General features: G+C 37.0%; 1 protein-coding gene across 19 annotated transcripts in view; it reads left to right on the plus strand.

The window, feature by feature from the left end:
• PIEZO2 (piezo type mechanosensitive ion channel component 2) overlaps positions 1-23,680 on the plus strand; it is a 432,356-nt gene that overhangs the window by 335,281 nt on the left and 73,395 nt on the right. For 11 of the 19 annotated variants that reach the window (XM_084508371.1, XM_084508373.1, XM_084508372.1 and 8 more), the window contains 10 exons: positions 2,076-2,210; positions 3,812-3,850; positions 5,722-5,860; positions 6,336-6,475; positions 8,462-8,698; positions 11,300-11,423; positions 13,063-13,304; positions 13,979-14,127; positions 14,905-15,078; positions 21,945-22,177. In XM_084508371.1, the coding sequence (XP_084364497.1) occupies positions 2,076-2,210; positions 3,812-3,850; positions 5,722-5,860; positions 6,336-6,475; positions 8,462-8,698; positions 11,300-11,423; positions 13,063-13,304; positions 13,979-14,127; positions 14,905-15,078; positions 21,945-22,177 (1,612 nt within the window). Of the gene's footprint in view, positions 1-2,075; positions 2,211-3,811; positions 3,851-5,721; positions 5,861-6,335; positions 6,476-8,461; positions 8,699-11,299; positions 11,424-13,062; positions 13,305-13,978; positions 14,128-14,904; positions 15,079-21,944; positions 22,178-23,680 lie in introns of those variants that run through there. The other 8 variants (XM_084508358.1, XM_084508361.1, XM_084508364.1 and 5 more) reach the window with 5 other exon arrangements.

The raw sequence follows: 23,680 nt of genomic DNA on the forward strand, positions 1-23,680 counted from the left end.
ATCCTGCTACTTGGTGAGGGCTCAGCTGTGAAGTTCAGGATTGCAAGGAGAAGAGGGATAGTGCAGGGATAGTGCATCTGTAAGAGCCTGGAGAGGAGCTGTAACCCAGCACAGTTTTTGTACGCTCACCTCTGTCTCCTGTTTGATGCTGTTCTATAAACACAACCATGTTCACTCTATTTGAGATGCCCCCATACTCCTGCTGGGTCATGAAATTAAAATGGAGTTAAGGCTGGCGCATTAGCAATCCTACTTCTGGTGGTAATAGATCCTGTCAAAGGTGAAGAAATAGAGCATGTGCATCGTAGAGAATCATAGAATTACCAAACAAACTAGGTTGGAAGGGACCTCAGGAGATCATCTGGTCCTATGGCATGTGAGAGCAGGGCCTCAGATTAAGTTTTCCAAGGGCCTATCAAGCTAAATCTTGGATTTTTCCAGCAAAGACATCCTGTGCCAGTGATTAGCTATTCTCACAGTGATTTTTTTTCTTATCCAAAAAAACATTTTACTGAAACTAACTGTGCCCGTAGCTTCTTGTCCTATAATCATGTCTGCTTGTGAGGACAGTACCTCTGTCTTCTCTAAAACTGTCTTGTATGTATTGGAAGGCAGCAATAAATAAATACATAAATAAACAAGGAACAACTCCTGCATCCTTCAGCTTCTCCAGCCCTATGATCATTCTGACAACTCTCTGCTGTACCCTCCCTAGATTTTGTCTGTCTTAAACTGGGGAGAACTAGAACTGGGCACGGTATTGCAGGTATGGTTTGACACTTGACAAGTAGATTGGACTGAGCAGCCTAGGACATGGCCATCATTGCTGCTGTCATTCACTGCTGGCTCACGTTCAGCTTGCTGTGCACTAGAACCCTCTGGACGTATTCACCTGAGCAGCTCCCCACCAACTCTGCTCATAGCCTTTACTGCTGCATTCTGTCCCAGATGAAGGACTTTATCTTTGTTAAGCCTGTGCATTTTTGGTTGGGACATTCTTTTAGCCTGTCTGTGTGGTTGCCCATTTGCCTCATCCCTCAGTTCAGTGTCATAAACTTTGTTTGGGTGCATTCAACCCCATGATATAATCCAGGTAGTTTTGAATATAGCATATAGTACCAGGCCTAACATCAGTCCCTGAGGAACTGCACTTATGATTGACTACCATTTTGTTTTTGATCTGTTAATCACCCCACCTCAAGCACGACAGTCTAGCCAGTTCTCTACCTGTTCTCTACCTGTTCTCTATACACCTTGTCCAATCAGTATTTTACCAGCTTGTCAGCAAGGATGCTGTGGTACACTGTGTTAAACAACTTGATAAAATCAAGATAGCTGACATCAGCTGCTCTCCCTTCATCCACTGAGCAAGTTGTTTCAGCTTAAAAAACAGTCAGGTTCGTCAAGCATGCTTTACTCTTGGTAAATCCATGTTGGCTTTTTCCAGTCATTTTTTTGTCCTTCATGTGAACATGAGTACACACACAAATATTTCTAGTTCAACACAGAAGAAAGACTAGACAAACCTCAATGGATGACCGTTACTGACTACCTTGTTATGTATTGAGGCATGGATTTTTATGTAAGGTTAGACTTCAAATATTGTTACTTATGCTGATAGGGTTTTGACCTTTCTTTTCAATTCTTCAGCTGTTTAATGAAGCAGAATTGTCTTTTCACATATATATGCAGTTGGGAAGATTTAATTTTCTTTCAATTCACTGCTCATAAAATCAAACTTTTGTGTCTATGGTATGACTGTATACTAAAGTAATAAAAAGTGGAAATCAGTGTGATTCTGGTGTCTTGTAACTAACAGGAAGCATCATGGCATTGATGGACTAGCAGTTATAGAAAAGCCCTGTCAACATTTATGAAAATGTTATCTCAGTCAAAGTCGATATGATAATCGATACGATAATACGATACGTTTAATACGATAGAGTGCTTTAAACACTAAAAGGTATTTCAAGGACATATTTCAGAGAGGGAGCATCAATTAGGGGAAAATTTAAATTCCTCTTATGAGATTTTTATCTAGACTAGTAACTAGTGCTGTCATTTGTGTTGTTTAGCAGATACCTGACGAAGAAGAGAAATCTGATAGCAGAGAGGATGACAAAGAAATAGCCTGCAGCCCAATTCCAATGACAGCGGAGAGAAGACGCAGTCTGTGGTATGCAAGCCACTATACAACTGATGAGAGAAAAGTAAGGCTGAAGTGGGAAGGGTCTCTGCATTAAATGTCTTTAAAACCATCACTCAATTTTATGACAGTTACTTTGAAATTAATGGAAGCAGTATTAAATAGTAGGAAGAACTGAATGTGTGTTTATAGAACTAAGATACAATACCAAGTCTGTGTGGCAGAGTAGGAAATTTATTTTGAAAAAAATAATAAAGCTAAAACAGGAGCCAGCGTAAGGACGTAAAAGAACATGCTCCTTGCTTTTGGCTTCTGCATTTTAGAAATTTAGAGCAAATCTTTTGGCATCAGGTCACTATCTTTATTCAAAACAGCTAGAAAGTCTGCCAGGGAGCTAAATCCTGATGTAAAGTTCTGATCTGCCTTGTTACCTTGTTGCTAATTACCACAGTCAGTAAAGAGGAACCACCAGTTTATCTTCCTTCAGGTGTACTGGTGCCCTTGCTGGATGTCTGTAGGGAAGACAGTTGCTGGGAAATCTCCAGGAAAGGATCAGCTTTCTGTCATCAGTCCTCACCAGCTACAATGTAAAATTTCATTTAACGAGTTGCAGTTGAATTTGTGATTTATAAATACTCCATTGAGCCACATATACTTAAGCTCCTCCAAACTCCATTATAATAGTAACAATGGTAAATGAGCTAGCAAACAAATGGACTGAACCTACTCTATCAAACAACAACAATAACAATCAGTTACTACTGTAGGTTCTTACATTTAGCAATCTCAATTTTTCCATGGAAATTTTTCATTTTTCAACATAGTATCTTCAACAGCTATTACAGAAAAGCTAGAGAAGTCATGCATTGAAAATACTTCCTAAAAATCTTTGTGGACAAACACAAAGTAAGCAATAAAATGGTACAGAAATAGGAGTTTGGGACTTCTAACAGAATTTTAAAAGCACAGTTTTGTTTCCCCTATGAATCACATATCTCTAGAAACATTTCTCACTGACTTGAATGGAAAATATTTTGGAAAGACAAAACTGGTGGATATAGCTTTTGATGCTTTAGTGCGCTTTCTTGACATAGCACATTGCAGGTGTTACTTCATATTCTGGTGTTCACTCAGCATTTAATCATTCAGTCTTGGTTAAAGCCAATATTTTTTGTTCAGTGAAAAATATTTCTTCTTAATGAAAAGAATATTGCTAGCAGTTATAAGTATCACATTTTATATTAGTATAAACATTTCATCAGAAGTAGTTTTATAATTACAGTAATTCTAATGATCTTTTAAAACTTAGTTTTTAAGTACTGGATCATTAGAAAGACATTAGAAAGCAGTTAATCAGTATAATGTCATACTGATTAATTCTTTGAGCTAATACCTAAAATTTAAGGCAACAGTCTCAGTTTTGGTTCAGAATTCACAGGAACATACAGTAACATTACGTCAATGCTTACGGTACACTAAATATAATTTTATGAAGCATCGTGTACAATTCTGCTGGCTTTTTAAGAATTCTTTCTGAATTTCTTAATGCAAATATGCAAAAGTCAGCAAATATGCATGCCTGTATTCAACAACAACAACAAAAAAATTCTTATTAATGCTTGAGCCATGCTTCTTTAATAATTTGTCTTGCATTGCTTTTTGCAGCTTCTGTCAATGACCCAAGATGAATACAAGCCATCGGATGTTAGTATACTACTAGTCTTTGTAATTTTGTCATTCTTTTTAACATGTAAATACAGATCTCACTGATATAGGCAATACAAGCTTAGCTGACATTTTAAAAACTTCTGTGTTTTGTTTAGTCTGTTTTTTGCCATGTAACCTTGATTGTCTTAAATATAATTATCTTTCTCTTCCTTAACAATTACGCTGAGAAACTGCTAATTAGCCTTACAATTGAAATTACTTGAAATTCACTTGAAATTACACTACTTGTAGTAGTACCAACTGGCAAACGATCTTTGTTATTTCATTGGGTTTAAATAAGATCTCAAAATATGCTTTCTAATGCAAACCATCTTTAAACTTGATTTAGCTTCTTTGCTCTATTTTTTTTTCCTTCATTCATGTTGAAATGCTGAGGCTTTTAAAGAGTGACTGACAACACATGAGTTTAATTTACAGATTACAGAAAAATAGAATCCCTGCTTGAGCTGACAGCAAATGATTGATTTATTTTGACTGCTATAGATCCTGTAACAAACCTGAATGCAGAAACATCCCCGCCATTCAGCATACTCAGAAGAATGGGGATGCAGATGAACTCTGAGAGCAGTTATAACCAAATCTTAATGTGCTGCTTCATATACCTAACCCAGATACTGTTCTGAAAGAGAGAGACTGAATCAGTCCACAACATTCCTGTGCATAATTTCTGCAGGCAAAATAACAGTTCTATCTCTCAGCCTAAACACATGTCAGTCTTTAGCACATACTGCTCTCAGTAACCCATTGCATGTGAATTCCTGCCAATACAAGAGATATTTATGATTGTGGTTGCTGGAACACCAATCCAAACAAGCGCAAGTGCTGAAATTTAGTTCACAAAAAGAAAACCATGTGAGAGCGTTGAATTAGTACTAAGAAGTAGGCTAAATGCTGAATCAATAACAATAATTAACAGAACTGTTTTTATTAACTGCAGTTAATGTATTTCTCTCCAGAAATAATTTAAAATTGAAAGCCATTTATAAACACTATTGTCATAACCACTATAAATAATCAGATAAGTATTCTTAATTTTAAGTCTGAAAACGTAAGTCTGAAAAATTAAAGTCTGAAAATTTAAATTTAAGTCTGAAAATCTCAATGTATTTGCTTGCCTAAGAAGGAGGGTGACTTTGTGGTTATAGCTTTAACCTAAAGCCAGGGGATCGTGATGCTTTCCCAGGCTGTCTGTAAAAAGCTAGCTTGACCTGGGAAAGTCAGGGTGTCAGAACATGAACTCAAGAGTTATTGTTTGTGCACTAAGCCATGTAGTTGGCCTCAGTCTTCCCCAGCTGTGCATGTGTTAATATAATCCACTTTCACATTGTTTTTTCTTTCCATAATTTTATAAGTAGGAGAGGCCAAGAGCATGCAAATAGTCATTTACCATAGCTCGGCTGACTGGAATAACATGATCACTTTTGCTTGTGTGTCCACACTTCTGTGCATTTTCAGACTGCTTGTATGTACACTGAAATGTCTAATGCAACGTGAAATTTATGGAATTTGAAAAAAACAAAAACAAAACCACACTTTTTTTAAGGAGATACTTACTGTTCTAAGATGCAGAATTATTTTATAGTTTGTTAAAAACTTCACTGAAATCAGTTTGTAAATCTCCTGATATTGCATGAAAAGTTACCCAAAAATTATTTTGAAAGCTGTTATGTACTAGTTTTGCATGCAACACGACTATAACTATCAGTTTATTTGGAAAGAGCCAACTACAGTTACTCGTTCAGCTCCTTTACCATTGGCAATCCATGGTAAAGCAAAGCACAGAAATAGGAGTCTCACACTTGTAAAAGCTGCCCTAAAAGCAGTGCCTCTCTCCCATCTTCTGGTAGGTTCTGCTGGTAACAGTGAATGGGAACCCTTCTGACTATCACACCATCCACCCCACACTGCCATTAGAAAATGGTCCAGCCAAAGCAGACCTGTACTCGACACCACAGTACAAATGGGAGCCTTCGGATGACATGTCAGGTAGTGAAAAGCATTACGTGGGAATTACCCTTAGTTCTATATTTTCTTTTTCTGTATCTCAGTTTACTGCCTCTTGCATTTATTTTTTGTTTTAGTAAGCTCCCTGGCTTGTTGAAGTTTAAACAATTGCTATCAACTTACAATGATGGCTTACCACTTGGCAGTTTCGTGAACAAGGCTGTAGACATATACTAACTAAAATACTTTCCCTCTTTGCAAACCAACACAGTGACTGCAGGTTTTGTGTTGCTTTACTGTGCTCAAATGTTTTTTTGTTTGTTTGGTTGGCCGGTTGGTTTTTGGTTTTGGGTTTGTTAGTTTGTTTGGCTCCCATCTTGAGCTTGCTAAGGATATAGAAGTAGCTATTAGAGTGATTACAAGTGAAATCACTCCAGGGTTACTCACCTGGAGAAAGTGCATACAGTAGTCTTAGGGCCAGTATGAACTGCAAATAAGAATTTCTTTTTCTACTTAGAAAAGGAAGAGGAGGAAGGAGAAGAAGAAGAAGAAGAAGTTACCCAGGAGGAAAAAGAAGATGTTAAATTGCATGCCCTTGTCTCTGTGTTCCAATTTATCATGAAACAAAGTTACATTTGTGCTCTGATAGCTATGATGGTAAGTATTGGCAACAAAAGAATAATGCTGTTGATTTTACAAATAGATGTGTCTTCTCAGTGTTTTCCTGAGAGTAATTTCATCTGTTGGTTTTCAGTAAGTGTTTGCATCATGCCTAGAATATGTTGATATAGTGTCTGCAGTTTAGGTTATTGATGAATAATTCCCAGACTAGTTATAGATCTATCAATAGGGCAACATGAAGGGTTCTGGATAAAACATCACATTTCCAGGACTGAGAAAGAAAGCAATTGGGGCTGAGGTTTTTTTTAGTGATTCCAAAGGTTCTCTATAAGCAGTATCGTCATGCTGTTGCTCCACTCAGATTGAAGTGTGCATCTGGTACTCTCTGAGATAAAAGATCTGGAAAGCCTGGTTTCCTTTATGGATACAGAATGGTCTCAAGGAAAATACAACTTTTTGACAAACATGATTTTGCTATTGTTTTACTTACCACCCTTATTTCTTCTTTCAATGTTGTTGTTTGCTTTTAAGCCCAATTGATGCAAGTATCTTGAACTGTAGCAAATTTTCAGCTTAGTAATTAGCTCTCTGTCTATATTACCAATGCAAGCTTTGGTTTTACTGTTTTGGAAATGTTTCCACTCTGATGAAATTAACCATAAAGTTTCTTGGCTGAATTTTGTGTTAAAAATGATAAAATAAATTAGTTTGGATACTTTTTGTTTGCATATAGTTTCACACCTTATTTACTGTCCTTTGACAGGAAAAGCAGACTCCTTGTGCAGAATCTGGATCTGGCTTCATGTATTCTAAAACATTAACAAGTAGTTGTTTTCATATTGCCACAATGTCCCCTTCCCCTTCCCCTTCCCCTTCCCCTTCCCCTTCCCCTTCCCCTTCCCCTTCCCCTTCCCCTTCCCCTTCCCCTTCCCCTTCCCCTTCCCCTTCCCCTTCCCCTTCCCCTTCCCCTTCCCCTTCCCCTTCCCCTTCCCTAGTAGTTTAGCAGTACTAGCTTTTTCTATTTGTGATATAACTCTATTTCCTATGATTCGACCCAAATTCATTTATGAATTCCGTTATGGTATAATCTGATGAAAGTTCCACTTACTCCATAGCCAAGGATTCCTCAGTGTAAGTTACATTCTGTTATGTGAAGAAAGAAGTAGCATATTAGTGTTTTTCACATACTCTTACAAAACATTATTTCCAAGGCGGATGGATTAGTCTGACTGATGTATTCTTAATGTTTCATATTTTTTAATTTAAATTGAAAGGGAAATTAAAATATGTTGACAGTTATTCCCCAGTTATACCAGCATATAGCTGAATTTAGTCCTAAATCAATAACAGTGTTAGCAAAAAAAAAAAACAAAAGCACTTAAAAAAATCCTTTCCCCCAGTTCTTTACTAGAGTAGTTTTCAGTAACTGATTTCTGCAAACTATTTAAAACATTATCTAGTTGTAAGTATAGGAGGCAATCCAACATGGTTAGTGTAGACTAGCTATTTTTCAGTCTAGCTGTGTAAATACCTTAGCTTTCCATCTTAAATTGTTTCTATAAAAGCTAGAACAGTATGGAGCCAGCATAATTTTATGTCTGTCAAGGGCTTTGAATGTAAGCAGGTATCAAATATGTTTTGCTATTGCTATGCTGATTTCTTTGTTGCTAGTTTTGCAAGAAGGTCCTCTGTGCCCTAAAGTTAGCCTGGATTTTCCATCTCTGTTTATTTGGTGTAATGAAAAGCAGTGAGCCTGGTCACAAACCTTACCAGTGTGCAGTTAATGTACAAAGAAGGATTTGCCCCCCAGCTGTGGACTTCTTAAGAATCCATTTTCAGCATGTTTTTGAAGGGGTTTTACAGTAGCTAGCCCAATAGCTGATTAATATGGATGCAAGCCTCATGACAATGAAAACGTGCGCTAAGCAGAGAAGCATAAGTTAAGTGTAACTGGCTGTATGCCACAACATTGTTCCTGAATGAATCCTTGGACATTTTTTCCCTCTTTTTTCTTTTCATAAGGCATGGAGTATCACATATCACAGCTGGTTGACTTTTGTGCTATTGATCTGGTCTTGTACACTGTGGATGATTCGTGACCGAAGGAAATATGCCATGATCACTTCACCATTCATGGTTTTCTATGCAAATCTACTGCTAACATTGCAGTATATATGGAGTATTGAGCTCAAGAATGATGAGCTTCCTCAAGTATCGGGTTTTTTAGAAAGAAAGGAACCTGGGGAGTTGGCATCAAAGGTAAGTGTTACAAACCACTGAGATTTTTTTATGAAAACACAGAATGAATATGTTGTGACAGAAAATGTGAATCACTTTACATTTAAGAATCCTCAGTATTTGATATAACCATGTTTGGTAGCAGTTATACAATAAAGGATAAGTAGTTTAAAAATGCTGTTGAGAAATTTGCTTCTTACTCATAAAGCTAATACCAAAACAAATGTTTCAGACATATTTATAGGTTCTCTTGACAATTCTGTAGAGAACACATAGTAGATAGAAATTTTGGCTTTATAAAATGGGTCGAAAATAGATGTGATTAGATTTGTTAGATAAATGTTTATCCTCTTAAGTCTTGCCTCTTGTACCTTTGTCTCACCTACTTCAGAACCCTTCAGCATAAGTATTGCACATGGATGTTTCTGGCTTTCAAAAACATAAACCCAGACCTATGTAGTCACTGGCACACCCACTGTTTGTAGTGGGAAACAAAGCAAGGGCTATATGAAGATCTGAAAAAGAAGGAAACTCAGTACTTGTGGGTGGTTAAATTGACACTCATAGTTCTAGTGCCTTTATTTACCATGGCATTTTGTTGTATTCGGTCACCCATGCTATGTCAGGTCTGTCTTTGAACGTGATGGCAACTGGAATTGTGGTATCATTGCAGTTACCAGTATTACTCACACCTTTAGGATTTGTCACAAGTAGCAGTACGTCTGCCACTGAAGTTGGAATCCATTTCATGTCAGTAACAAGAGTTTGTTGACCTCACTGCATGATAGATTTTTTTCAAAGATATCTTGAAAGCACTACAAAATGCAACGTGTTTGGCGGAAGTGCTACTGGGGGAGGGAATGGGCATAATTAGGAAGTTTTTTCATAGAATACCCAAGAGGGGCATCTCAGAGAGTACAGATAGTTGGCACTGCTTCCCTTGAGATAAGTGAATTACTTCCCTTATGCCTCCTAGTTACCATTCACAGTGATTCTGCAAGTGAATTCCCTTGTTGGCAGTGCCTTTGGACAACCATTTGTTGGTCTTTAATGCATTTGAAAATTAGCAAAAACTGTATGATTTCACCTGTAAAGGTAGAAATAGTTAAGTAAGAGAGCTAAAAGCTCAATGAATTCTATAGATTCAATGACTTTGTAAATCTCTCAAGGAGTTTTAATGATCTTAGTATGTCAGCCCCTTTGACATAGTTTCTTATTAGCTATATAATCAAGTATCTTACATAAAACTAGCTGGTGTCAGGAAAGGAAACCATTGTGCATGTATGATGATTTGGCCACACCCCAAAAAATAATAGAAAATGCCTACTGCTTTTTTTTTAGGCTGAATATAATGCACTCAGCAAATCTCACAAAACCACAGAATGTTTGAGGTTGGAAGGGACCTCTATAAGGGACCTTGTAAATGAAGCAGTGAGGTGGAGCAAGTCATGGCAGAGTAATCTGTACTTTACAACATCAAACATTTGTGTCTCAAAAATCAGAGCTCCAGCAGTTTATCTGGAGGAAGAACAGTGACAATTCACACAGGCTGAGGATCTGCTTCAGCTCAGTGTTAGCCACAGTGCCAGAGAAAGCAGCTATTGCTAGCGTGGGACTTTACCTGTCTCCCATGAAGTACTTGCATATTAGATGAAAAACAGGAGAGCTCTACTTTATGCTACTGACCTTGTCATTTTGTTGCATACAAACTAGTTGGCTTTTACATGTTTCCTGCCTGAGATTTTATTCTTATATCTTATAAGGTAGTGAAATAAGCCCTTGTTCTGCACCACTATAGAAACTTTGCGAAATGTAAATATAAAATCAAGAATTTGATAGGTAATGTGCCATTTCCTGAATTTTGGCTGTATCTAAGTATTGAAAGTTGTTGAATTCAGCTTTTTTTCAAAACAAAAAAAAATGCACTCTTCATTAAAGAGATGTATTTATTTCTAAGGTATCCTTCTTTTGTGGAGTTATCAACTTCAATCTCTTCCAAGAATTAAAAGCCATCTCATATGCAAGGCACTTTCAGTTGGCTATGTCTTTTGTAACTTCAAGACACACAAAGAATTTTTTTTAATTTTTAAATTAATTACTCTTAAGCACTGAAAGTACCAAAACTCCTAAATCTCTTGCTTTACCAAACCTATTGACAATACACTTACCTGCCAGTGCTTCTTCAGAAAGAGGAAATGAACAAAAATGGGCAGATGGAGATTACGTCAGGCAATATATAAAGAGAAGGTCCTTAAACTTAAAGACGGGAATTAAAAACTGAATAGAATAAGGTAGAATAGAACTGTATAAGGTAGAGTAGAATAGAACTGTATAAGAAAAGATGCAGAGTGAAGAGTTAATAGAAAAGTGCAAATCATAAAACCATAACACCATCCAGGTTGGATGAAATGAATTTGTGTTTAATGCAGGGTGTTTCCTAAATAACAGTGTTTCCTAAATGACAATTTCCACAAAGGTGCACTTTGACATTTATGACATTATTTCTATTTTCCAGTAGACGGAAAAAACAAAAGCATGCAAAATTTATGAAGACATGTTTGCAGTAGCAGGATATAGGTTTTACAATTAGTTTGTTGTTTTCATTTTGATTTTTGTTTGCAGATCCTTTTCACGATTACTTTCTGGCTACTGCTTAGGCAACACCTCACTGAGCAAAAAGCACTTCAGCTGAAAGAAGCTACTTTATCTGAGGTCAAAGTCAGAAGTGAAGAAGATGAAGAAAAAGGTAAAGCCATGTCCAATTTATTAGAGTCCTTCAGTCACAATAGAAGTTTCAGTTATTGTGTTTCCTAATGCAGAAATTAATTAGCAAGATATGTACTAAGGAAGATATTACAAAACTATGTGCGACTGTCTCTCAGTGGTTATAAAAACAAAACAGCTTTGAACTTTAGAAAATCCAAACAAATGAAAATTCTCTTTACTGTTGAACTGCAAATTATGAAAGATACATGAAATGACTTGTTTGAAAAATGCCATGGAACTTTTTTAAGAATCAGTTTATTCCCATGTCCCAAACTCAAACTAGCAGATGAGTTGCTGTGGGAGTTTAACCACAAGAGGAGAAAAGTTTCCAGAGGAAAAATCAGTTATTAATTTCCTTGCAAGTTGTTGTGCTTGTCCATAAAGATTTGTACAAAAAAAAAAAAAAAAAAAAAAAAAAAAAAAAAAAAAAAAACAGAAGTTAAACTACTGATTTCAGTGGGAGAATAAGCATGTATATTTTCAGTGTGGGGGCTCATGCAACCAAAAGCATACCTGAGAGCCAAGCTGACAGCTGCATTTTTGGCTAATCCAACAGCTCAGTGACCTGTTCCCTCTTTTGCTACTGGGCACATCTTCTCCCAAATATTTGTTGCCCTTTTCTGTCTCTCTGGATTCTGATCTGAATCAGCTCAATTCACTGAAATGGTAGAAAGCCAGACTGTAATCTAGTTTCCTGTTTGATTAACTACAGTGTTTGGCTCAGTAAAGCATCTGGTCAGTGTCAGAGCTGGACACTGCAAGGATTTGAAAGGCAAGAACAAAGAAGGAGTCTGAGGAAAGGACTGTGAGTGGAAGAAAAGGAGTGGGCAATACTGGTGAAGTCTCAATATTGTTCTCAATGTGAAGAAAAACATTACAGCTGCATGCTGTGAACTTGACAAGCTCTGTTACCTGGGTATGTGTACCTGGTACATGTGTACCTGTTCTCAGGGGAACACCTACCCTGCCATCCACAAGCCTCTCAAGGTGAATAACTGGGGAATCCTGACCTCCACGTAAGGCAAAAGCAGTTGGTCTTTTCTGCAGTCATTTAGGTACAGGAGAAGAAGCTGGAAAAGTGGTAGTTTCTTTGAAAAAATGTTAGTGGAGCATTTATATTTTTTAAGCTTGTTTGATTTTGTGTTAAAGTTTTCTCTCGCTTGTGGTTTTTTGGAGGAAACCACAGTATTCTCTTAAGGACATTCATCCCTTTAAACTCAAAAAGAGAGATTTTCTGGTGGTGCTAGTGGTTTCTTTGTTTTCCAGTTTAAAAGATTCTTGCCTGGGAGTAAGGTTAGTCCCATGGATAGTATTTTGTCTGTTATCTGTTATACAGTCCTTGGGCTCCAATTTTCCACTACAGCTACCTGTGTATCACAAAGTGAAGAGTGGCGTTTGGCCATAGAGCAATATACCGTATAGCTCTAGGAGCAAGTTGAGGCTCATATAAAGTTAAAATTCTTTGCTCTGGAAGCATGACAGTGATTCACAAATACAGTCTTTTGTTGTTAATAGTGTCTTTAAGTTTCTGTTTTGTGTGCAGAGATTCTACTTTCCATCCATTTTGATTCTTATTAAAGTCCCCAAAATAGAGGTCAAATGTAACTCTGTACTTGCAGAAGAGGAGTTGCAAGAGGGAGAAGTGGCAGAAGAAGAAGAGGAGGAGGAGGAGGAGGAAGATGATGATGAGGATGAACAGGATATTATGAAAGTTCTGGGGAAGCTGGTGATGGCTATGTTCATCAAGTACTGGATTTACGTCTGTGGGGGCATGTTCTTCTTTGTCAGCTTTGAGGGTAGAATTGTCATGTACAAAATCATCTATATGGTACTGTTCCTGTTCTGTGTGGCCCTCTACCAGGTAAGTGAGGACTGTTTTAACTGAATTTTGTCCTTGAATACAGTGTTTCATACCTTTAACTTGGTGGTAAAGTAGCTTGGATAGAATTTGTAAACAGTGTATTTGGTTTTTAGTTAGATACAACATAATAGTAATAAGATCATTTGAATGGGTTGATTAAGACATTCTCATTTGATTTTGGTCATAATGACAGGCAAAGCGCACAAAAATTAGATGCTATTAGATAATATATATGATACACTTTGCCTGTGGGACTCCACCCCACATGACTGAAAACTGTGGAAACTGTATGGGAAAGATTTGGACCTTGCACATCCTACACAACCACTGGTTTTAGTGACTGTCCACACAGCTTCCACAGCCATGGAGCATGCAGTCCCTCTCCTCCTGCACTTTCTTCACCTAATGTTGATGAAACTGAGTGACTGAAGCTGCCCTTGGCTTTTATGTTTGCGGCCATGTCCCAAAAGACACTTTTGCATGGAAGTCTGTGCTTGGGTGCATACGTACCAGGAGTAAAAACTTTATCACAAGGATTTGTGTCTGCAGTTTACTTCAGGCCAGCTAGGAAGAGTAATATTCTTAGCCTTTGTTTTCCAGTACAGCTTTGTCAATACTTTTATCAGTGTCTTTGCCTTGAGCTTCTTTTAAATTCCTTAATGTGTGATTTTCAGGTGCACTATGAATGGTGGAGAAAGATTTTAAAGTACTTTTGGATGTCAGTGGTTGTTTACACGATGTTGGTACTTATCTTCATCTATACATACCAGTTTGAGTCTTTCCCTGGGTTGTGGAAGAACATGACAGGCCTGGATGAAAGCAAGTAAGTGGTTTTATTTATTTATTTATTTTTCCATTGGACTTTTGAGTTTGATGTGCTCTGAGAGCACTCTTCCTTCTTGTAGTGGAAAAACTTCATGAGACCATTCCCAGACATAGTTGACTAAGCACTCAGCTCTGAAGCTGTAGGTTTACTGGTGTAGCAACAGAGATGAGAAAGGGCATGACAAGGGCTCAGAGGGTCATATTTTTCCCTATCTGCTGTCAAGTCCTTCCTAGTATTAGCAGTACAGCACCTATACTTTTCCTTCTTTGACCATAGGAGCAAGATCTGGGGATAGCCTAAGGGTAGATTTACAGGATGTCTGGTGCTGATGAAGATGGACTAGCATTCCTGCTAATGAGGAGGGCTGTGTTTCTTCCTCCTCATGATGTATAGGGCGTTCCTCAACAGGAGTTTACATGAGAAATTAAATGCAATATGAGTCGATCTTCAGTGCAGTACTTTCAGCCAGAGACAACCCATCTGGTTCCTGAAAAGAGAGTTGTGGCAGGGCTGGTACATTTGGCTCTGTACATTTAAAGTATCTTTCTACATTACTAAGGCCAAATACAAGACATATACATTGTAAAACTTTCTGGTTTAGAAGAATTTAAAGATGTAAAAACACAGAACAAGTACCAACCCTTGTTTCCCTTTGCTAATGATATGTAATAATGTCTCATGACAAGGAAAAGATTTTGGTGTGAAAAGATGACTTAGTGGGTTTTTTTGTTGTTGTTGTTTTTTTTTTTTTTTTTTTTTTTTTTTTTTTTCCAGACTAGAAGACCTTGGTTTAAAAAGGTTTTCTGTGGCTGAGCTATTCACACGCATCTTTATCCCCACCTCCTTCTTACTGGCGTGTATCTTACATCTTCACTATTTCCATGACCGTTTCCTCCAGCTCACTGATTTAAAAGCTGTAACCAGCAAACAAGACAACACTATTTACAGGTAAAGAAATAAGTAAATGGAGCTATCTGTATGAAAATGCTGTTTCTGACTGTCTTGTAGTGCTCACTTTTCAAATGATGTTATTTACTTCTGTTATAATGACCTGGTTTAAAAACAAAGGAGAAAAAACAATCAGTATCCCTTAACATCCAGAACCATGCTAAACAAGCCACAACCAAAGTATCGTTCTTCCACTACTTTCCAATACTTGTAGAAGGTGGTGTTTTTTTGTTTGTTTGTTTGCTTGCTTTCCTTCATTTGGTGCTACATTTTCAAAGGTACTGATGATATTTAGGTATTTATCTCGCTAGTCATTTTCACTTTTACTGTGGGGTAGATTCCTAATTTCTGTGTGCCATTTTGTAAGTCCTGTCAGTAACAAATAATGAAACTTAATTTGCGTAACTTCTGTTTTTCAATGTCTATTTTGAAGGCCAAATGGAGATCGAGAGATCTTTGGCAAGTACCACATACACATTGGATAGTTAGGCCCTTTTGTAAAGTTGAACTTCATAAATGGAAATATCTCAAACCTGTGGGTCACTCTTTAGGGTTCTGGTCCTTGGCTATGCTTGCTCTTTGAGACATTCAGCATATCTCATCAAGAACTTCACTGTAATTTTTTCATGATTTTGGGACCTCACCTTCTTCACGCTTTTACTGTGTTCAGCTCTTAAACGTTCTCCTACATAAAAACAAATCTGTCCTGTTTCTGTATTTACATAAGCTGATAAAAACAAAGCCAAATATTTGCTAAAAACAAAACAAATTAAATTTGACAAAATTTCCTAACAATGTTGTGGCTTAACTTTTAAAATGCCTGTTTGTATAATACTTTTTTCTTTTTGTTTTACTTGAATTGCTACATCCCATGGTAAATTCAAGGGTCCTTTCAGAAATTCTGTGAGCACTTTCTTTGCCCACAGAAGACTTTGTGTGCAGCAGCAGATGCAAATTAACATCTCTGAACTGGGCAGCCAAGCCCTAATACCTGAACCCACATAGATGTCTGAGCAGAAACAGTGGTTGTTCCTGGGTTGTGGCATTTGGGGAAATATACTACAGTTTGAGGTAACTGCACAAGCTCTTTTGTAGCCTAAACACTTTGCACTACGCTGACTAACATAGAAACAGATGCCAGCTCCCAACTAGTGTGATCCAGTAGGCATAAAATGGAAAAAAAATCCCTGAGACAATCCCAGTGACTTTGGTCTCATGGTACAACGCTCCTTGCCTTTGAAACCACTATTTGAAAATCTATTATACATGGAAGATAGTAAAATATTAGCTACTACTCTCCAAATGCTGGTGTGAAGAAAATCACTGTAATTAAAATCACATCATTCTGGGAGGATGGAACACTAATACTAAAGACACAATGTTTTCAACGTCTTGCCGAGAGTGCGCGCACACACATACACACACACACACACAAAAAAAAAAAGATTAGTATCAGAAAATAAGGGTGTAGGATGTGGATTTTTTTCTGTAATCAGTGACATTTTTGCCAGGAGTAAGTATCCTTGAGACAGCTGAAAGCAGACATCTGCTGTTGCAACAGGTCTTTTAGGACATTTCTTAAGCAAAGTGGCAAGTGAAAAGGATTCTGTGATAATATAAGCTTTTTTGTCTGGCTAATATAATGTTTTTTGTTTTTGTTTTTGTTTTTGTTTTTTTTTTTTGTTAAGTCTAAATGTAATACAAGATTGTATGGAACTTTCAGATAAATAGCTAGATATTTTTAACTCTTAAATGCAGCTAATGTGCTACATTTGCCATTTTGCAGTATTTCAAAGTCACAGTTACCATGTATATCATTTCTGTTCTGCAGAATATATACTGAGGATCAGCAGACTTTAAAATTCAAACCTCCAGGATAGGACAGGGTAGGAACTGCACTGACATTTGTACTGATGATGCATAAAGCTGGATAAGATTGAGCACAACAAGCTACAGTTCAACAGTCAAATAGAAAAAAAGTTGCAGGCAAAACTAAAACAGACTAAAGACTCATATGTCTAAAATTTCAGTTGTCCCTTTTGCTTTGAAAACACTAGCTTTCACTCAACTGCTAGTTTACCTTTCAAGATTACTTTTATGCTGCTTCTGTTACAACAGAAAAAAATAAAGAAAATGATCTTTAATTTTCAGTAAGAAGACAGAACTCAGTCCTTTTAACAGCAAACATAATAAACCAACCACAACAAGTATGAGCTAGTCATGAGACTAATAGAGAAAGCAGCTTCAGCTCCTCCATCTATCCCTGAGCTGAAATGTAGGGTTATGGTATTATGTTTGTGTCTAACTGAAGACTCATGTTAAGGTTGCTGAGACTGTTCATGCATTAAGATAAGGAAGGAATATATCTATTTTTAAAAAATGTCCACAATAATGTTACTTGAAGCTGCACTCTCATTTTGTGGTCTATGTAAAGTACCTGCAGTTCTAACTGAAGTTACATACAATCTAAATGTCTAAGTATTATTGGATTTACAAGCTTTCTAGACTTTTCACTGCATGGTGTGCATTAAGCTTTCAGGGCGTGTTTTGTTATGACAATATGTCTCTTGGTAGACAGGAAAGTGCATTCATTCCTATTTAACAGTTTCCTTTTCTCTCTCTCTAATTCATTTTCCACTGTCATTTCATGCATTCTTATACTTTCATCTCCCACCTCATAGCCATGCCAAAGTCAATGGCCGTGTTTATCTAATAATAAATAGGTGGGTACCTCAAACTTTCCTTTCCTTTAAAAAGATATGCCGTAACTTGTTTGTTACTTCTTAATTGTGTTACAGCAAAATATGTTCTTGCTGCACTGTACTGTAAAATAAACAGGGAGAAAATATTGTTCAGGTATTGTAGTCTTGTAAAGTTGGTGAAGCAGTTAATACATCTCTCCTGCATATTTCTATGTTGTGAGTTCATCTCCCAGTTGGGATTCTTCTCTTAAATTTTGCCCATGTCTCAATACAGGAATAATTGATGCTATTTGTAATTGGCTGCAGACAATAGACTTGGTTGAGGAGGCTCGTTTACCTACCCTTTGTCTGTGCATGGAATGATGCATGCCTGCATGCACACACATTTGCTTGCATGAACACATCCCTGACTACCTCACAAGCTCTTAAGAAAGTGATTTTTTTGGGGTCGAGTCATTTAAATGTACAATGTGTATTTATTTTCAAGAAAAATATGAGTTTGTACTCATATACATCCCATTCACTAAAACCATTGCACACTACAGCTGTTAATTTGTAGACAAAGTTGGGTGCTACAGGATCCAAACTGTGAAATTCCATGTTGTCTTCATAGCCATCTCTTTATATATGGCATCTTGAAAACAGTTCCATAAAGGAGATTTCTTCCAAAATATTTAGCTGGAATAAGCATGGACTTTTGTATAATCAGCTCTGAGAATAGAAGGACTTGTCACTGGCCTGAAGGAAACCCATTTGACAAGAAGGGTTGAGAATGGTGAGGGCAGGTGGCTTGGCAAGGGCCAGCAAGCCGAGAACTGAGGGGCACGGCCAGAAGTCAAGGCTGGGCTCTCACCTGGGGGGATTTAGCAATGCAAGGGTGAAGGTCAGGTCTGAAGATGGTCATAAAGGTCAGCCACAGTCCAGTGAGCTCCCAGCAAGTCCACAGCAATGAGGCAAATGTGAGGTGAAGGTGGGGGGTCAGTCTGTGTGGCAGGCTTATGGTCAGGGAAGTACCAGAGTGGGCACTGACACATCTACAATGGCAGGACCCCCAGCATGAAGGCAGCTTTCCAAGGAAGGAGAGGGGAATCCCTGTGCTGAGGCTTTCTTGCACATCCCCCAGCATGTATCAGCTCAGCACATTATCAGCCATCCAGCCCTGGGAGCATGCAGACAAAACCCCGGCAAGGGGGAAGAAAGCACTTGGGGTCCTGCTGTACCATTAAAGTTATGGATGGCACTGTGTACTCAGTTTGAACCATGCATGACATATTCAAGAGATGGCATGCTGATGTTCTGTGGAGCAGGAAGCTTTCTGTTGTGAAGGCTGTGCATGACAGATAACCCTAGAGGTGATTTTCAGCAAGTAAATCTCAAGCAATTCATAAACCGATTACAAGAAAATAATCAAAGGTAAAAGATACTTCATAATGCATCCAATAATTTGTTATCAATTTCTCTCCTGCTTTAGCAAATTAATAAACAGATGAATATTAGGACTTCAGCAAGGACCTGGGGCACATGCCTGATTTTAATGCCATTGAAATTGCTTTGATGCCTAAAATTAGATGTACTAGTATACCTTTCTTTATTGATACCCTGTTTAGTGAACTTGAGGGTAAAAAATGTTCACAGTTGAAAGCATTAGTGGTTGTACCTTCAAGATTGTCTTATTATTTAGTTATGTGTCTTCCTAAGTATCAAGCACAATACCTTTGTGTTATTTTGGATAATTTCCCACCAGTATATACTTTCCAGCTTAGTTGGAACACCTGACTAGCTGTGATGCCTGTACAGATAGCTTATTGGAGATGTTCTAAACTTCTGCAGTTTTTTTACACTGATTTCTCAGTGTCATCTATTATGTGATGTCATGTGATCTTATAATTAAAAAATAAATAAAAGAGGAGCAACAACTCTAGGAATAAATGAGAAGGTCTGGGAAGAAAGGTTCCAACTAGACTAACTCTTTAAATAGTGGACTGGGCTTTTTATCTAGCCTTTGATCTCCTGAGCACACAGTCTTGTGCCTGTGCCTACTGATGTCAATAGGACTAGATACTGACGTACTGGAAATTAAACTCATACTGAAGCTTTATGCTTTTTATTGTATGTACCCTCCTTTATAACCCCATCACCTCCTGGATATGAATGGGAGTTATATGGCGAAGAGAAAGATTAGTCCTCCCACACTAAATTCTGTAGGATTCCTGTTTTTGTTTTGTTTCCAGTTTACACTGAGGTAAGTCAGTAAGTTCTTAATTTACACCACTGTGAATGTAGATTTTTTTTTCATCACAAAAGACGGTTATGATATTATCTCTTTAAAATCAATGCAATTGCACCTGTACAAAACCCGTCTAGTTATAGAGATACTTTCATTTCATTGGGCATTGCCTTTAAAATGGGCTTTTATGATTTATATTAGTTGAGGATCTCCATAGCATTCAAACTGAACCAAAAATTCATTCTCTCTTCTTTATATTTATATTACCCTCCTGATGGTGCATTATTACAGTTTTAGATAAATACGCAAAGTTAGATTATATCATGTTAAGGAATATTATTTTTAATCATTTTATTGAGATTTGAATATCCTTTCAGTATATACAGTGGGTTATCTATGAAAATGAAATATGTTGGCCTTATTTTCAGCAGATGAAACTACTGAATATATTGTTTAAAATAAGAGATTCTGAGATTCATAGCCTAATGATGAGTGGTTTTAGTAAACATTTTCATGGTTGGATTTATTCAGTGAAATTTTTGGGACCTTGACTGTTTTGTTAAGCTTCTATCCATCAGCTATCTTTTCAGTATTTTTTGGCAATTAGTATGATGTTACTTTTTCAGCATTGTTTAGTCAAATTTCTGTATCTGTTCCCTCATTTGAACCACCAAAATTTCCAAATTAAAGAAAACCAAATATTAGAAAAATACATCTGCTTGTTTGACTTTCTCATTAACTGCTTAGCCTATACTCTTATTTTTTTTAATTATCAGGTGTTTAAATCTAGATTTTAGTTTCTTGAACCATAAAAATCCTTGTTAAAATTGGCAGAATTTACTGTCTAAATGGTCATATGCCTGATTTTCACATCATGAACAATGAAGCCCCAAGATAGTAGGATAGCATATTAAATTTACTTGTAGTTCTTCAGGAACAGTCTAACAGATGTTTAAAAATATACTGAGTATAGTAATTTCAATAGCATAGCTAACATTAAGTTACCTGATCATAAAGACAGTCACTTGCCAAGGAGATTTTATTGCAAGAAGTCCTATTCAGAGGGACTATTTATGGCACTAAACTCTAAAGGTGGGTTTTATGCTAATATGGGAGTTGAGTCCCAGCAGCACAACTGAGGGGAAAAAAATCGAAATCAAAAAGTTTCATCTGAAATTTTTCTTTTTTTTTTTTTTTTGAAAAAGCAAAAGAAATGCTGGATAAGCCTCAGAATAATTGGCACCATGGCAATACAGAAATATAATTTTTTGTGTTAAATGAGTTGCATCTCCATTTTTGTAGTCTGAAAATTACTAAGAGACTAAGTATGAGATAGTTATAAATTAACTGCTGTGCTGCAGTTCCCTGTTTCTTTATAGAAGCACCCTGTGAATATCATGATGGCATGCTCTTGGCATCAGAAAGCTTCTGCAGATGGAGTAGGAGAATGCTTTATTACTTGTGATGTAGCATGACATATTCGTCAATGACCTTCTTCTGTAACCCCTCTGTTCTCATCTCCCTTTTTCTTTCTGTTCCAATTACTTTGAGCAGCCTCAAGAAAAAATTACCAAACCAACAAAATGAGTAAGTCCCCTGTGAAGTCATGAAATGTTTGCTCTTAAACAATGTCATTTCATGCTTCTACATCTTAAACTCTGACCATTTTCTCCAGTGGGGAAAATGTCAAGTTTAAGTGTCAATACCACTCATTACTAACTAACCATTAGTATCTGAGTGAGAAGTAGTTACTAATACATTCCAACTCAATTTGCAGTGTGTGTTTGGAGAAAGTACCAGAATCATTAGCTTTTCCACTTCTAAGGCATTTTCCATGAAAAAAAAAAAATATATATATTTTTTCTAGTTATACATCTTGAAAAAGATTGCAATGTCATTACCGTTAAGTTTGCTGACATATCACTATTTACCAACAGACTGGTGCACCAAGATGGAAGCCTGCCTGACATAACTATGATGAATTTAACTGCCAGCAGTGAAAAGGAAGAGGATAAAATGCTGAAAGAGGCTGGTGAGAAAAGAATGGAAGAGCCAGATGGGGAGGGAGGGAAAGGGAGGGCAGAAAAAGGAAAAGAAGAAGAAGAGAAGGATGACGACAAGGAAGATGATGATGATGAAGACAGTGAGTCAGAGGAAGAAGAAACTACAGGTAAGCTCTGCAGATTAAGAATTTTGCTTTCCTCAGCCTTAAGTAACAGTGGTAGCAGATGGCTCATTCTTGGCCATCTCTGCTCACTTCAATTATCACATTTTTCTTCTAATTTTACATAGGGTCTTTGCCAAAGCAGCCTGAACTGAGCAGATGGCTACTTGTCAATTATTCAACAGGCTGCAGGTTTTTCTAAGGAAAATCATACTATTTCTGTAGGATGCTAGGAGAATGAAAACAACAACAGCAACCAAAACCTTTTTTTAAAGAGTGATTTTTTCTCGGTATTCTGGGTTGGGTTAATACCCCAAACCTTGCAAACACCTTTAGAGTGAAATCTCTTTAAGATAAAAAAAATACACATACATTTTTAATCTCTGATACTTTATGCTTTCAAGGCATTTGAATTCAGAAGTTCGAAATGGCTTTACTTCATTATTCATGTGCACATTAGTGTCATATTTTTCACTTCTGAATATGGAATGTGTAATTGATGCCAGATGAACATAAAAATGCTTAAGGGCAGACATGGGTAGTGCTGATGTTGTCATTCTTGATGTTGCTAGTATGAACTCCTAGCTTGAATTATTTCCAAAACTCTGTTAGGAATATGAGCCATGAGTGAAAACCAGGGAGAGGCATTTCAAACACCCAAGGAAACTGTACCGTCCAGAAATAGCCTTACCACAGATTTTGTTGTTTGTGTCAATACTTATAGGACTGTGACCATGGCCATATGTCTGATTTTTATCATTATTTTAATATGTTCATGTGTGCAGACTTTGTTGTACAGTGATGTACAATTTTTCAATGGTGGAATCAGACTGTATCTTATCCTCTGTGCATGTGGTGTTTTGACATGCTAGACAGCGCTCATTAAAAGACCTCCTCTGCCCTGCTCCACTTCACTGGCACTGTCTGGAGATACCTTGCATGGTGGTAATGCTACAAATTGAAATAAATGCAATGAAAAAATGAGAGAGGACATCTATAATTCTAATTCTCTAAATACTTAAATACACTCATCATGCTCATAAAATCACACATGTAGGATTAGAGTTCTCTTGCTAGCTTAATTTGTCAAGTTTAATTACATAATCATGCACGTACATCACTCGGTGTTTATATTAGAATTTTCTAAGTTGTGCTTGGGGAAAAGGACAGAAAAAAAAAAAAAAAGTATAATTTGGAATTTTCATGTCAGGTATTTTTAAAATCAGCTTTTTTTCCACAAGTTTGCATGTGTTTTCTCACATAAATATGTGCAGAGTAACCATCTTGGTTTGCTTTATAAGCAAAATAATTGGATGACTTGAAATAATTGCATACACAAGCTGGTAACTCTTTAATGTTTTTACCAGATTAAACAGTGACATGTTTTGGTCCCATTTTGAAATGTTTCCATCTCTGTTATTAGCTGTAAAAGTGTTCTCACAGTATGCAAAATCCTTCCTAATCTCCAAAATGCTTCTGAAACCTCTAGTACAGTGTGAAGTCGTTATA

This window comes from Aythya ferina (genome assembly GCF_964211825.1).
Source record: "Aythya ferina genome assembly, chromosome: 2".
Taxonomy (NCBI): domain Eukaryota; kingdom Metazoa; phylum Chordata; class Aves; order Anseriformes; family Anatidae; genus Aythya; species Aythya ferina.